Below are 16843 nucleotides of genomic sequence, written 5' to 3' on the forward strand. Positions count from 1 at the left end.
AACATGAAATAGTGCTTCCCAGATATACTGAGATCATAATCCTGTTCCATTATTCATGAAAGTCGTCCATCTAGCCTGCCTTCCGATGCATGTGATGCTTAATCCGCCCAAACTAAATCCATCACGGATTTACTGCTGCTTCCGAAATATGTCGTGTTTCATCAGCTAGTGAGTTTCTCTTTCATCTACAGCGCGTCAAGTCCACACTGCCAATAAACAACATCAATCTCGCCACATGCCGAGACCGCTATCCCGCGCCTGTCACGGCCCGTCGACGGATGACGCATGATGTCATCTAGCGTGTCAGATGTGACAGGTCATCAGCCACGTGTGACCGCCCAGCTGAGATGCCAAACCACCGGCGAGGGGGAAGAGAGCTGGGATGACGGGTAGTCTCAGGAGTGGGAGCGATAGATGGGTATGGGAAGGGGGTACGGCGAGCTGGTAGAGTGCGTAGAATAATGGCAGGAAGGGGAGGACAAAAACGTATACCTAAGCGATCCTTAGAAGGCGCAGTAACTTTGTTACCTAACCTACTCTAACTGTGCGAGGCGAATATGTTCGCTAGGTAAGGGTCACGCCAATATGACCCATCCCATCATCCTACTCGAAGCCTTCCCGCCGCCATCCAGTGCCCCAGTTCGTTGCCCCCATTTCGTTTTCTCCAGTTTGTGTTTTTTCCGGTTTGTGTTCGCCCCCTCCCCCAGTTTGTGTTTGCCCCCCGTTTGTGCTGGTCCCCGATTTGTGTTCGCCGTCAGTTTGTGTTTTCCCCCGGCTGATAATCGCTGCTGCCACCCTGTGAACCGGTTTTTGTTTGCCACCAGTACATTTTCTCCCCCGGTTTGTGTTTCCCCGGTTTGAGTTTGCCCCAGCCGATGGTGACCGCTGCCAGATTGTGTTTAGGTTGTGTTTTCCCCGGTTCGTGTTTGCCTCGACCTGTGGTGGCCGCTGCCACTTTGTGTCCCGGTTTGTGTTTGCCGCCCCCGGCTTTTGTTTGCTGTCGACCGCTGGTGGCCGTTGCCCCACTCACCCGCGGGAGGCCGCCAGCTCGAATGTCGTTCACTTGGCAGAGCTCCAGCAGGTCGGCCTCCTGGTGACGGCGGGGGAGCGACCGGTCAGTCCCGGCACCACCCGCCCGGTCAGTCTCGGCACCACAAACACAGTCAGACTCTGCACCGCCCGGTCAGTCTAGGCAACATAAAGGCACCAGAACAGGCCCGGTCAGTCTCGGCACCACAAACAGAGTCAGACTCTCACACTCGGCACCACTGACCGGTCAGTCCCGGCACCAGAAAGGCACAAGCACAGTCAGACCCTCAAACTCGACGCTAATGACCGGTCATAGTCGGCACCACCGGTCAGTCTCCGCACTTCAAAGGCACAAGCACAGTAGCAACTAGGATACCTAGACACAAATAATTGTAAGAAATGTTATCCGATGGTCATAGCTGAAGAGATGCTACAATATCGAGATATTTTTTACCTCTGGGTATATGGACTACCGGAGACAGAACTCAATACCAATCAGATGGGGATCCATGGCAAAAGATTGAGCGCCCGAGCGGAATGCCAATATGTCTGAAAATAGTATCCGTGTGTCATCAGACTATGAACTCACATTGCCCTCGCTCTTCCAGTACATGAAGAATCCGTATTCATCCACCCGAAACAGGCATTGTGGCTCGAAGTCGACGTTGTCTTTTTCCTGAAAATGTGACAAAGTACAGTGTAAGCATGCAAGACGATATGCTCCATGCCATCGCTTTGACTTGTGAGTCCTTATCTTTTTCACCATCACCTAAACTGAAAAGACACGACATAATTACACTTGGGTGTTGCACGTCTAAATATGTGTTCAAAAGTCACTCGATCGGAAATGAAAGCATCATGTACGAGTTCTCCGTAACGATATGAATGTAGGTATCTGGCAAGATCTGCCCCATTACAGCACATAGAGCACTCGTTTGAGCAATAACCAGTATAGCGCCTTTTGGGGCGACTAACGGAGCGAGCGAGAGGGTGAGTCTTGCACGTGCGAAATTTCGAGGGGGTACCTCCAGCTGACTTGTGCACGGCACCCTACTAACCGGTCTCTAGCGATCTGCCAAATTTGAGCACAATCGGCCCAGCCGTTCTCGAGATCTGGAAGCGGCACCCTGCACGTGCGCACGTGCAAAATGGGTCCCAACTGACTTTTGCACGGCACCCTACTAACCGATCCCTAACCATGTACCAAATTTGAGCGCCATCGGTCCAGCCGTTCTCGAGATCTGGAAACGACCCCTGCACGTGCGCACGTGCAGCAGCACCCCAACTCTGGCACATGGATATGCAGTGCCTAGTGGGTGCCTACCTACATGCCAACTTTCAGCGCAATCGGCCAAGTAGTTACCGAGATATTGCAACAATTACAAAAGTGACACCTCTTCGTTTTGCACGTGGCACGTGCATAAGGGGTCACCCTCATGCATCGGGAATAGTCCAATACTTGGTAGAAGGAATGAAGCTACCCCACAAAAATTACCGCATGTAAATCGGTCAAGTGGTTGCTGAGATATAAGCCTCGCAAAAGCGTGACCACGTCCGGCCGGCCGGCCGGCCGGCCGCTCATACTCAGAAATTTCCGTTATTATACGTAAGACTCCGCTCGCTTCGCTCGCTCCGTAACCAGTATAGCGCCTTTTGGGGCGACTAACGGAGCGAGCGAGAGGGTGAGCCTTGCACGTGCGAAATTTCGAGGGGGTACCTCCAGCTGACTTGTGCACGGCACCCTACTAACCGGTCTCTAGCGATGTGCCAAATTTGAGCACAATCGGCCCAGCCGTTCTCGAGATCTGGAAGCGTCACCCTGCACGTGCGCACGTGCAAAATGGGTCCCAACTGACTTTTGCACGGCACCCTACTAACCGGTCCCTAACCATGTACCAAATTTGAGCGCCATCGGTCCAGCCGTTCTCGAGATCTGGAAACGACCCCTGCACGTGCGCACGTGCAGCAGCACCCCAACTCTGGCACATGGATATGCAGTGCCTAGTGGGTGCCTACGTACATACATGCCAACTTTCAGCGCAATCGGCCAAGTAGTTACCGAGATATTGCAACAATTACAAAACTGACACCTCTTCGTTTTGCACGTGGCACGTGCATAAGGGGTCACCCACATGCATCGGGAATAGTCCAATACTTGGTAGAAGGAATGAAGCTACCCCACAAAAATTACCGCATGTAAATCGGTCAAGTGGTTGCTGAGATATAAGCCTCGCAAAAGCGTGACCACGGCCGGCCGGCCGCTCATACTCAGAAATTTCCGTTATTCTACGTAAGACTCCGCTCGCTTCGCTCGCTCCGTAATCATCTCCATAGTTCATTGAGATCGGCGCTCACCACCGCTTGTAGAGCGATTACGATCATTGTCTTGGATTTTATCAATGAATAAACCGATGTGAGTACCCTGTCTGCATAAGCGAGCCTTGTAGTAATGGTTCTACCTTCGCTAATTGCAATGATTAGCTGGACACGAGTACTGTTACAGAGAATATGCATAAGCCCTCACAAGTCACAACACCGAGCCTTGTAAAAAAAAAAAAAAAATAGCCACGAGCAAGACTCGGACGAGGACCGAGAAGCACAGTTAGATATACATTTTTATTTTTTACTGGTAGATGAGAATGAAATTGTGCACAAATGAAGGTAACCTCTTTTCCTCTGTAGGCTACAACTCTGCCTGCGCTATTGTATCTGCCCATTGCTGTCCAAACCTACTTCTGTCCATCTGTCTAGCGCACAGCCCTGCGTCAGGTCAGGGCATCCGGTACAGGTTACAGGTATGTACTTAACTACCATCTACTCTGTCCTCCTGTAACCTACCTCTGTCCATCTGTCGAGCACACAGCCCTGGGTCAGGGCGTCCGGTACAGGTATCCGCCAGTTGAAGTCGAATTTCTTCGTCATTGTGGAGTGTTATGTTGAATACCGTTGGGTGCCCTGTAAAGGTAGACAGTTGTGAGGAACAATCAGCATTAATGTTCGCTATAATACCTTTCTACAAACAAGTTTTTTAGGCAACATTTAACAAATAATCTTCTTCAGTAAAGCCCAGTTATTGTAAAAATGGACCACTTCACTCACATGTCACTCCGCCCATGACCAATATGAACCCAATAACTCCGACCCTTGATGCGCGCAAAGACCATTCGTCATCAGACCGAACCAGACAAGACCGGTACAGACTGCAGACCATTAACCTCTCGACTGCCGCGACCGTTCCAAGAACTGTGACCACTTGACCTTAGTCAGAGGAAATTGCGTTTTTGTTGGGACTCTGGCGTGTTGTCAGCACTTCAGTAACTGAGTTGCGGAAAAGTGCCGCCATTTTCAGCGGACCAAAGCTGAATTGCCACATTTGGATTTGGGCGGATTGTCACAGCGAGGCGGTAATATGGCGCCGTCGCAAAGTGCACCACACTGCCGGATCTAGCCGAAGCAGGATATCACGCTCTAGAGCTTCCAACAAGTGCACCAATTGGCCGCTGATTAGCTATGCTGGTCACGCATTGGCCTGATACTGTCATTAACTAAATAACTCAGGCCCAAATTCCATGAACTGTCTCATCTATTGGTGATAGGTCATAAAGGTCATAGGAACACATGAAAATGAGTCTTCTGCCCATGAGAATGGGTGTTTGCAATCCAGAATAAGGCCTTTGATTTGTGATGTAGGAAGACGCATTTACATGTATTTTATTTTTATTTTATTTTTTTTTTTATTTTTTTTTTTTATTTTTTTTGGTTAGCGTGGGTCGAGGCGGGTGGAGCGGAAGTCTGGCGCAGGCAGTCTTGTGGCACGAAACTCGGGGAACATTGACAATGCCGTGGTGTTGCATCGTAGTGTTGCAGTTAGGGCGTTACAGGATTGTATTCCGTAAACCCTAGCGACCGCAAATCCGTGATATTCATCTACTGTGGTTCAGTTTCCCTCGCTATGGCTATTCCAGGTTTCGATTGCCACCAGATCTCCCTCATACGCCACTATTCTTTGCCATCTGCCATAAAATGCTTTCTCGTCCCCAGCTATTCCTATACCAGGCCAACACTCAGTGTTAGCCCGTTTTGGAAGCCCGGATCAGTTGGCTATTGACGGTTTGGGCTGTTCTGCGGCCATTTAACGACCCATCCGTTGCGATTGCCCATTGGCGTCTATGGCCGTTGGGTCTGACCGTCTGTCGTTAGTCCTTCAACTGATCTCGTCCACGTCAAAATCGCCATTTGCCGTTAATGTAACCCCACTCGGACGTCATCTAACGTGTAAGGCTCTACGAACCCGGCCCTTGTTATGCAGTGTGGTCCGAGGCTTTTTCTGAGTTCACTGACTACCTTGTATGTTTTTGAGCCATAGATGAAAAGGAGGGTTCCTTGAACTGCAATTATCATTTGTCTGTGTTCAGAATGCCTTTGCCATATATACCTAACATGAATTTCGTTATCTACTCTTATGCCTTTGCATTTATTAACGTCTCTTTTTACCGCACAACTCTTTTGTTTAAAATTAGAACACAGCTGGTTCCATTTACCGATGGGCTATCGAGATTTGGTTCAGATTCGGCGACTTTATTTCTCCCCAGCGTAATCAGAAGAGTCGCCAACTTTCGGCCGAGGCTTTCGTTTCCATACTCCTTCGAGTATTATGTCAGTTTTGCAAACATTGCATGAGGCAGTCGTTTTTCTACAACAGTCGATGATTGGAGCGGATGCAGCGGTTGACAAGCTGAGTGTTTCAATGTGACTGAATTGAGGGCATGCAAAATTGACAGGATCACGATAAAAATCTGATAAAAAAATCCGGACACTTTTCTAATTCTCCAAGATATCACAGGAAAAGGCATTATTATTCTATTTACATAGCCGTAATCCTTTCTGCATGCATTCTGCGCTTCGTATACCGGGTGGCCCAGAAAAAACGTTCCCAACTTTAAATCAATATTTCTCAGAAAGTGATAAAGATAAACATTGAAATTTCGAATAGTCAATGCGGCACACATTTTCAGTAAATGGTGTGATTTTCATGGTGTTCGATAAATTACTTCTTAAACGGTTCGTGTTTCAAGCATGCCATGTAAAGATTACTTTTTTGCTCCGATGTTTACTAAAAAATGTGAGTGAACGGGTCACTTTCACCCCGCTGCACCGCGGCATAGAGCCATGACTTCTACTGGCAGCTCGTCTCATTGATGGTTCGGGTCTCAGGATGACACATTCCCTCAGGCAACCACGATGGCTCTGTGCCAGCGGCATCGGAAGAAGTTTCCAGTTTTCTAACCATCTTGTTGCTCAAATGCTTTCCTGGCTGACATTCCTGGGAAAAGGTAGCTTTTCAACCAGTTTTTTTTGTCATCTGCTGGTAATGTTGTTTTTTCATAAGCTTTTCTGTGGTCTTCTGGCACAGGAACCAGTCTGCTTTAGTTTGTTTTCCTTATCCGGTCGATTTACTGTTTGATCTACTGAAAGGAGGGTAATCAGTAGTAATCCATGCACCGTGCCACTCCTGCTCGAAACATGATTTGGTGTTGAAACGAATGGCATCCATGAGCACCATTTTGGCTCAGTATTTGAATATTTGGCACATAAGTGAGACAAAAATATTTAAAATAAGAACATACGTGTTGGTTTCATTCACGTGCTCTATTTTTTATTCTTTTTTTTATAACATGGGACGTCTAACCCAATCATCACTATCGTTTGACATCGGCAAAAAAAGCAAAAACGTCTTGCTTAATTCAACTCAAGATTGCCAGCTTGAAAATGATGGTAGGGGAAGTTGGGGCAATGCCGGAGTTGGGGCAAAGCCGAAATTCGAGATATTTCGAAAACCGTAAGACATGGATGCCACCTGTCAGTGATGCTCTGAAGCTTAAGTGACTACAATCATCGCATGTTTGTTACGAGTCGTCATTCGGAATACTTCGACTGTGAGGGCGCCAAGAGCGTTTTCAAGGTACGTTTCCCTTGTACTACATGCGCCTTTGAAGCTGCATTTCTTACTCATTATGCTACCGTTTGTCTGGCCAATTCGGTCAAGTAATCTTTAGCATGTCTTTGCATAAGTGTGCTGCCTATTTGAAATTTATACAGCACGTTGAAAAGTTATGGGCCTGCAAATGAAAGTATGGCAGGCTGGGGTAATGCCGAAAACGAACGTGCGATTACGCACGTGTTAAAAGCACGCTACGTGGACTTTACTGCTGTAGAATAGCAACGCGTATTTTTAGTCACACGAATTACACTTTCAACCGACACAACGGCCTGTTACCTATAAGGAATGATTTACCTGGCATGTTCTTATTATATCACACAATTATAACTTCCAGTGTGCACCGCGTCCTCAAGCTCTTAAAACGCGTGTCAGCTTTGATCAATTCTGGATAAAGTTTGAGATAAAATGGCAAAACATCAATGTCGGCATTCCCCGTAGATCATTTCTCCCATTTTCGGCTTTCCCCGCAGTCCGGGGCAACGCCGAAAAAGTCACTTCTTTGATATTTTTAGTTTGTGCGCTTAACGGTATGCGAATTCATCAAATGCGCCTGGTATGTTTGAAAGGCAAAAGACTGGCCTCTCGAATGACGCCAACAAGAATAGCTTATGTTGTCTACCTTGCGTGCTACGGTCGTCAGAAAAAAAGTCTTCGGCGTTCCCCCAACTTCCCCTATAGTGTTATAATTTGGCATACCAATGCGCAAAGAAATGACGCAAACTTGATGAAAATTTTGGCTCGTTATTTGTACTCGAATTTGATATATAGGCCTCCAAAGTTCGGAACGTTTTTTCTGGGCCACCCGGTATTTAACGGAAGATTAGTTATGACAGGATAGAAAATGCGATATAACCGCTAAATGTGCCCCTTGATCTTCCTTTGGACGACGCAAAGCGTTCTTTGCCAAGAATAATGCGTTTGTGTGTGTGTGTGTTTTTTTTTGCGCATTTTGTGTGTGAGATGCAGCTTCGGCGGTACCACTTGACACTTCGGGGCCAGCACAACTCTTTGTCATTCATGGCACAACTAAGGTAACGTTCTACCTACGCCAAAAAAAAGTCCAAAGCTGTTGCATTAGCATGCAACTGGGGTTCCGGCACATACAACGTGTGTGCCAATTTTGAAAATTAAGAATTAGATGAAAGGCACAGAAACTTGGAATTCATCTGTCAAAGCAGTCCCATTACGACCTCAATTCAACCAAGCTTGAGATTGTCTCATCTTCAAACTCCCTCTGAAAGTGCACACGAGTGTACAGAGGCGTATCAGTCCAACAGTAGGTGCTGGCTACCTAAACATACAGGGTGTTGCAGATAAATTGGGACTATGTTCATGACCTTACAAAAAATTTGTTATGCGGAGGAACATCATGGAAATTTGACACAATATAATTTCAACAATTGTTTTTCATTTGATATTGAAATTTTAATCCTAACATATCGCGCAGTCATGGAGCAGCGTCGGAGGGAAACGATTGGTGAGTTAGTTCGCGCCGGACAGAGCGCGAAGGACATAATAAGTTTAACTGGGTACCCAAAGTCTACCGTGTACCGAACTATCGCGACTGTAGGAGCTGGAGGGGATGTCGCTCGACGTTCTCACACACCTCGCAGTGACCGAAAACGGACACCAACATTCCTGAGCGGCTTGAAACGCTCGATACAGGCCAAACCGAGGACCTCGATGAACAAGCTTGCGCGTGCCCGTCACGTGAGCAAGAGCACCATCAGCAGAGCCGTGAGAGAGGACCTCGGGATGAAGTCGTTTACCAGAAAACGACGAAGCCTCCTGACCGAACCAGCAAGAGCGATACGAAGGGAGAGGGCACCGAAGGTCCTCAATCTCCTCAAGCACCTCGGGAGTGACGTCAGAGTATTTGTCGATGAGAAAAAGTTCATCGTAGAAGAGGTCGCCAACCGCAGGAACTCGCGGGCTATCGCCTACAGCCCTGATGAAGTGGCCCCCGTGATAAAGGCAAAAATCCGGCATCAGTAATGGTGTTCGGGGCCGTCGCAAGTGATGGCCGCATAATGCCGCCCCATTTCATACCTGCTGGTGTGATGATCGACACTGACGCGTATTTGACCATCCTGAAGGAGTCTCTCATCCCCTGGATGATGAAATACTATGACCTGAGCAAAGTCATGCTGGTGCAAGACTCCGCCCCAGCACATGCTTCCCAGAGGGTGCAAGATTTCCTGAGCCAGAGGATCCCCCTATATGTACCCAAGGACATATGGCCCTCCAACTCGCCTGACTTGAATCCATGCGACTTTTGGATGTGGGGCGTGGTAGAACAAAAGTCCAACTCGACCACTCCTGCCAACGCTTCTGACCTGAAGAAGGCCATCAGGAAGGCAGTCAGCACCATTGACCAGGACGAGGCCCGGCGCGCGTGCTCCGCTTTCCGGCGCCGTCTCGAGGGGGTGCGGGACGCCGACGGCGGTCACATCGAGTGTCAAGGCTGTGCGTACATGACACAATACACGTGCGAAGTTTCAACTTTTTGTGTTTTTATTCACCGTATTAATAGCATGTTGAAATTAGGTCTGAAAATTCCCAATTTACCTGCAACACCCTGTATACGAAGAGGCTGGAGCGTTTTACATTCATCGGTATTCTCTCTAGTTTCAAGATACACATGCGCGTTTTAGTTGATTAATTGCATGGATGCAACCAGGGCTGCGGAGTCGATGGATTTACGGCGACTCCGACTCCGACTCCGACTCCGGCTTTCAAAAACCAACTCCGACTCCGACTCCGACTCCGGGCAGAAATGTCGACTCCGATCGACTCCAACTCCCGACTCCGACTCCGCACACCTGGCAGGGCTGCGGAGTCGACAGATTTTCGGTGACTCCGACTCCGACTCCGGCTGGGGTTTCCAATATCGACTCCGACTCTGACTCCGACTCCGGTCACAACTGTCGACTCCGACCGACTCCGACTCCGACTCCGACTCCGCATCCCTGGATGCAACTGCTTCATAGTCAGTGCTGCATTTATTTGTCTCTTTCTTTCTCTCTTCAGAACATGGTCATATGTAGCGGTACAATTATGCTCCTACTGCATTGGTGTGGTGAGTGGAATATTTCTTTTTAACAGCCTTGATTGACTACACAGTACGAAGAAGCAGGACCCCTAGGCCTTGACATTATCACGCATGCTGAACCCCAAATAGTGGAGCTTGATTAGCTGCGCTCGGCCGACCGAAAGCCGAAAAGTCCCTGTCTCTTGTCCAGCTGTGCCCCCCCCCCCCCCTTCCCCCAGGGCTAGGCCAGGTTAATACACTAAGATCCGGCTGAAACCGGAATGAGCGTGCCCCCAGGTTCTCATCAATTCTGAGCTCAACAAGTTAGCACGCACTCAGTATGCTTGGCTTCAAGTCCAGGGCTGAGTTTTCTTTGATTATTTCCAAAATAGACTGAGGCCATGTTTACGTCAGCCTAACGCTCGATGGCCATTTCGTGATGCGATGAACGAGGCAACAAAAGTCGTTATATCCGGCAAGATATAGGCATCGATACAGGCAAAATGCTTATTTCTTTCAGTTGAAATAATTTCACTGTGCTTCCTAGTCATTATAAGCGTGGGTACGTCAGGTGCCCACATATAAAGGTATCCGTAAAAAAACATTCAAAACAAGTAAATGACAAATTAAAGACAATGACACATTTTAAAGTAAATAAGAAACGCATGATTCATTGTACTTTGACTACTCGAATCGCTTGTCAGTGTAGGTATAGCTGTAGGTCGCACTACAGATATAGATGAGGCCGATGTGATTCATCTGATGTGAAACACCTGTATGTGCGGGGACTCAGCTTTGGACATTTGTCGAACCATGCTCACAGGTGGCCGAAAGAGTCGGACCCTGAAGGTCAGCATGCTAACGCCGTCTGTGTACAGCTGTCCTTGTTGCTTTGATAACGGAATGTGCTTATTTACAGGTATGCAATGCTGTATTTGTGTTAGGAAACCTAGAGGCTAGAACACATTTCATCTTTAATATTTTGTTCATTTCATTTCGCCCTAACTGTGGTTATCTTATCTTATCTTGTGTGTTATCCATGACAGATATATATATATATATATATAAAACGACAATATATTCAAATACACAATTAAAAAACAGAGCTTTCGGTAACAAATACCTTGATCACTTTTAGCATACACACAGTGATCAAGGTATTTGTTACCGAAAGCTCTGTTTTTTAATTGTGTATTTGAATATATTGTCGTTTTTTATATTATCTTATCTTACTGTTAGCGCCGCACGGCCCCCAGCGGCGGTGCCGTTGCGACGCCGCTCAGCGGCGGTGCCCTCCGCCTAGGGTAACTACGCTATGTTGCTATGGTTACCGGATTGTTTTGTTTTGTTTACTTTCTTTCGGCTCGATTTTGACAATGTCTGGCTAGAATCTGAATAATTACGAAAGATAAAGACGAAAGATGTGATTGATGACTTGCAAAAATGTTGTTTGAGTGAAAAGGAAGAATTTTGGCTATGAATTTAAGCATGAACACTGTTCGTTACGCCGGAGAGTGACAATTTGTCGGTAAGCACTAAATCGTACCAAATGTCGGATGTTATTGTGAAGCGCTTTGCTTATTATTCTGAAATTATCGTGATACGACTGAACAATGTTATGATACGGATGTATTTGTCTGGAACTTACCTTGTTTTGTTTGTGTGTATGCGTGTTTTAGTTACGGCTCGGCTCGGCTCCTGGCTCCTGGCTCCTGTTGTACGAGGCTCTGTGGTATCGGCTCAGGCCGTTAGCGCTGGAAGAAGGAGGAGGAATGGAGGAGAAAATATAGAGGACTGAGAGCCCGTGAACGACGTTTCTCATTGACGGCGCGCGAACACTTACCATGGACATATTTCAGCCTTCTACTCTCCTGTTTTCGCCTGGCCGATGCTTTATCTCTAAACTGACAATTTTGGAAGAAGTAGCCGCTAGAACGGAGCCATAGACTTCTGATCACTTTTTGTTTTGGGGGCAATGCCTGAGCCCTGGGGCAATGGATGTCATGCATGTCAAATTTGGTTGGAGCTATTGTGTCGGATAACAATTCGTAGCTTACTACTGATTCAGTCCGTTAAAAAGTCGTCATCGGTTTTGTTTGGTAAATTTTTTGAAGCTGATATTCCTAATAGTCCTATATTCAATATTCTATGCCCAACATTTTCGAGCACAAGACAAGACTGCATAGTCGATACGAGACAGGACAAGAAGGTCACTGCACCTAGTCACTTGATCACTTGATAAAGACTCGTTGGCAGGACAGCCAGACTCTCGGCCTTCCCCTATACACTCTGAGCGTAGGCTGATGAAAGATTTCAGGAGAACCTGGCACGCCTCCCGATCGGCCGACCCGGGGTTTGTATCGATGACCGCGGTGGGACTGAGGTCAAAGGTCAGGTCATGCTCTGCACGCCGCGAACCCGGAGACCAGGTGGGCGGGTCCGCCGGCATTTAGGCAGAACTGGCGCAGGGCGGGCGGCTGGCTCCCGGCCAGCGCCATCACAGCTGAGATTTGTTTGCGCTGTTCTGCGGACACAAACACGCCGCGTCGGGCACGAGCAATGGCGCCTCGGACACGATGAGTGGCGCTCGAGGGACGAGTATTGGCGCCTCTGATACGAATAGTGGTGCTTTGGGCACCAATAGCGGCGGTCCGAGCTACGGTAGCTGCGCTTCAGGGAGCGTTGTCATGGACAATGGTATCAGCGGCGCGCGGGCAATCTGGATTCGTCTGTTGGCTTTGGACGCGGGAGGCCAATTCGAGTAATTAATGCCTCCGTTTCCTTCTGTGGCTGTCAAAGCTGATGTTTTCATAACAATCTTATTTGACAAAAATAGAAGTGTTGTTTGGCTCGGGAATTCAACTACGGCTTATTGGTTTATGAAAATAAAATAAGAGATTACCAAATAAAACAGCTACCTATACCATTTCTAAATGTATGCCGGAACAACAAGAAGCACGTGTAACCCTGAGGAAGCCAATAACAACGAACCTGATATACATCATATCTTTCACCTGTCGGGATTCCATATTGAGCTGACTGACGTTGCATGTACGCGTTGTGTACAGATATCGTAATTGCACAATATCAGCATTTGAAAAATTATAACCTGAAATATGTCTTCTCATTTGATCCGTTGTTAATAACACGCAACGGCTCGGGTTCTTTGGCAGTGGAACCGGGGAGAAAAACTGATCTCCTTCCCTTCCCCTGCATGATTTTGCAGGGCTTATCGAAATTGCACGAGATGTCATAAGACGCCAAATCGATCTAAGGCTACCTTTACTCCGACTGGTGCCATTGGTTGTAATCGAATGGACTTTCTTCATGGAAATAAGATCGTCTTTTGTTAGCGCTATGGGTATGACCTTGATCTTACTCAAAGAAGCTTGCCAAAGACCTAACGCATCGCCGAAATAGCCGGTCGGAAGCCACTGATCATGGTCCATAAACATTCACTAACGACCGCGCACAGCCGAGCATCAAAGGCTCTGCCGCCAGCAGTGTTCTGCATGTGTATGGAGGCATTCGCGCGAATTATACGCCCTACAGTATACAGGGCAGTATGCCAATGTCAAAGGTGGGGAGGGAAACGTGGATGCGCATGTTCAGTAAATGGACGGAAAAAGTAACTTACTACGTACACACGTTCCGTAATCCAAGTGACGCGGCTGTGGTAGAAGAGTTGGAGATCCCGATTCATTTAATACGATGCTTTCTGCATTTTACCTTCATCTCGTTTTATTTTATCCGTGTGGTGAAACGTTCAAGGAAATATTTGTTCAAAACTGGCATGTTGATCATGTATCAAAAAAAAAAAAATCGATAAATGAGAACCATTCGCGCAAGGGAAATGGGAATGATGTGATGTACCTATCTAAATAAATTCCCAGCAAATGTGATTTTAGGGAATATGCTCCGTGAATGTTGTGCACTATGAATCTTAACTGTATTTAGCTGCAATGTGAGGTGACATGCAATTGCCATAAACACAAATCGGAATGCAAAATAACTTATATTCTACATTTGGCTCACCTTCAGAATTGGTGCGCAGACCTCTGTCCTCTGTCCTCTGTTGGCGCAGGATAAATCACTATGTTTTGGGACTAGACAGAGCCCCGGTAGGACTCCAGTGGGCCCCGGCAGCTCCGGCGCAGCAGCGACGAACACTGGCGCGGCAGCGGCGAACCCCGGCGCGGGCCGGCGCGGCGCTCCGCGTCGAGTGCGCGCTCGCCCGGTATCCCTGGCCGCCTCTCCGGGGCTAACCGACCGTCGGCTGCGCACGCAACGTACCGGCAATCAATAGGGCAGCCGCCGCCGCCGACAGCCGCCGACCGCGCAGCCACCCGACCTCCGCCGCTCCCTCTCCCTCCCTCCTCTCTCCCTCTCTCCGTCGCCTGCCGCTCCGTCGGTCACGTCTCGGCGCGACGGCAGCGACTGCAGAGCAACAGGAGCGACGCCATCGACCCTGACTCTGCGCCGCGACGCCTCCCCGCCCTCTCCCCGTCCCTCCCCGGCCCTCCCCGTGTTGTTCTCCTCCCTGCCTCCCCCTCCCCTGGCAGTGCCCCCGACCCCTCCCCACCGTCGGCCCCCTCCCTAGGGGTGGCACTGCTGTCGAAACTGTGTGATGCATCGGTCATACTGAACGACCGATGTAGCCGCAAAGTGACGTGCCGGGACCAAACTAGACATATTGACTTGGATGATGTTTTTATATTGAATATATAGTCAGGGATACTGGGTTGAAGAGGTTTCGCTAGTTACAGGCAATCTGACCTGAATGCTTTCTTGGAAAAGATCAGATGAATCATTTTTTTATTTTCACTTGGAATGTCCTAGATATTTTGTGACGAAGAAGAGAAGTTTATGCTCAGTTTTTCATTCTCGTTGGGCACTCGACATTACCAAAATAAAGTCAATAATTGACATGGCATTGCCATTGTCAATTAAAGGCATTATTCCACATGGTGGGTGTTATGAATTCGATCGTGTTTAATACAAACAATGCACTTAAAAGCGGGAGCATGGTAAGATTATAGCTAGGATATGTACGGGTTCAGTGTAAATCTAACTAGAACATTATGCTATATTTAAAAGGGGCATGTACGACGCACCCACAGGGCAAAGCTATAAGCGCATTTAACCCTCGCCGGCCGAGGGGGGGTGCCGCCCCCCCATAGGGTTTTTTTTCGCGATAGCTCCCAACACGCTGGCGATAGAGAGCTGAAACTTGGCATACCTGACCTTTGATTCAAGCCGGATCTTTTGACACCAACCGCATTTTTGGGTCAGGTCAGGTCACTGACCTATGACGTCATAAGTGAACCTCTGCACGGTCTTCAGATGTCGCAACTTCGCAACGCCCTCACTGCCAGAGGAGATGTCACAGGGAAATGAAACTTGCAGGTAGTATCCATTATGAGTCTCTCAACTTGTATATCTCGGATTTTTCCTAAAGGTCATATGAGGTCAAGTCATTTTCGTGACCTCACCATTATAAGTCAATGGGGAAAAATTCAAACTGCTATTCTGGCGCTGGGAACGATCTCCAACTATCTCAAGCACACAGATTCGTGATTTGATGCACTCCTTGCAAGGTAAGATGCGTCACTTTTGCAATGTTGACCTTGCGTGACGTCATTTATGACGTCATCAAGGTCATATTAGTTTTTCGTCAATAACTCTTGATTAAATTGAGCTAGCGAGTCGGGAAAGCCACCAATGGACTCAGGAAGACCTGCCGAATCGAATAATATGCGACATGACCCCTTTCGACCAACTTCGTGACCTTAGGGTGCTGACCTGACCTTGACCTGAGGTCAACACCCCAAGTTGACCTGACCCGAACAAAAAGTATATCATTCAACGCGCCTGAGCAAGGCGAACACGATGCTGCCAAAATCGCGGCTCTGCGGCCGTTTTTTGCGAAGTTATTCAACAAAAACTGAACCGTACCTTGGGGCACTTGACCTGACCTCAGAGGTCACCGGTTGATCTAGGACCTTAAAATCGGGTACCAATCTCTGCGTCTCGTAACGGCGCACACGCTCGTTTTATCCCCGACGCGCTAGCTCCACCAGGGGCGAAACGGCGAGAGGGGGTCGTACCCGCCCCCCCCCCCCTCGGCCGGCGCGTAGGGGAGAGTGGGGTAATTTGGCCGCTTTTTTTAGAAAATGATGTAACTAAAAATCGACAACACATTTCTGTATTTTCTCAACGCTGACAGGTGTGGCATGCATTTTACTTCCTTGGACAGTAAACTTGAAATGATAGAGTAACTACTTATATTGAAATTGTGACGGATTTCAAAGGTCTACAAAGCGGCCAAATTGCCCCACTAGCAGGGTTATTTGGCCGGGGTGTGGGGCAATTAGGCCGGTGTTAGTTTGAGGCCATGATTTTTGTTATAGGCGAGTCAGCTTCACATTCAGCAATGACGCGTGTCCTACGACGTATTTGAAGCATTTTGGAGGTTGACTCAGCCGTCACAGGGGTAAAAAATAGTCAAAATAGCGGCTCTAGATGCGATGACAGTTTTTTTACGAATAGCTTTTGAAGTAATCAAGCTAGGCCAAAACTAAAAGTACCATCATAATTATCTCGTCATTCCGCATCGAAACATGTATGTGTTGACCTCGAGAGGTCAAGGTCAAAGGTTGGCTTCAGGTCACGTTACCTCAGGTCGCTTGACCTCAAGGTTACGTGAGTTCAAGGTCATCATGTATATCATTCGATGCGCCTTGACGAGCTGAACACAATGAGACCATTTGCGTGGCTGTACT

General features: G+C 47.9%; 1 protein-coding gene and 1 long non-coding RNA gene across 4 annotated transcripts in view; one reads left to right on the plus strand and one right to left on the minus strand.

The window, feature by feature from the left end:
- Positions 1-14289, minus strand: part of LOC122371020 (1-phosphatidylinositol 4,5-bisphosphate phosphodiesterase-like) — a 42435-nt gene extending 28146 nt beyond the window's left edge. The window contains exons 1-4 of one of the 3 annotated variants that reach the window (XM_043347059.1): positions 14097-14289; positions 3868-3984; positions 1619-1705; positions 1031-1090 (exon numbers count right to left, since the gene is read on the minus strand). In XM_043347059.1, the coding sequence (XP_043202994.1) occupies positions 1031-1090; positions 1619-1705; positions 3868-3951 (231 nt within the window). In that variant the 5' untranslated portion in view covers positions 3952-3984; positions 14097-14289. The remainder of the gene's footprint in view (positions 1-1030; positions 1091-1618; positions 1706-3867; positions 3985-14096) is intronic. The other 2 variants (XM_043347061.1, XM_043347060.1) reach the window with 2 other exon arrangements.
- LOC122371021 lies at positions 11291-11870 on the plus strand. The gene is made up of 2 exons (XR_006254654.1): positions 11291-11589; positions 11741-11870. It is a non-coding gene; the product is annotated as an uncharacterized LOC122371021 (long non-coding RNA).
- Positions 14290-16843: the final 2554 nt, after the last annotated feature.

Source organism: Amphibalanus amphitrite, unplaced genomic scaffold (assembly GCF_019059575.1).
Source record: "Amphibalanus amphitrite isolate SeventyFive unplaced genomic scaffold, NRLGWU_Aamphi_draft 001195F_arrow, whole genome shotgun sequence".
In the NCBI taxonomy this organism is placed as follows: Eukaryota; Metazoa; Arthropoda; class Thecostraca; order Balanomorpha; family Balanidae; genus Amphibalanus; species Amphibalanus amphitrite.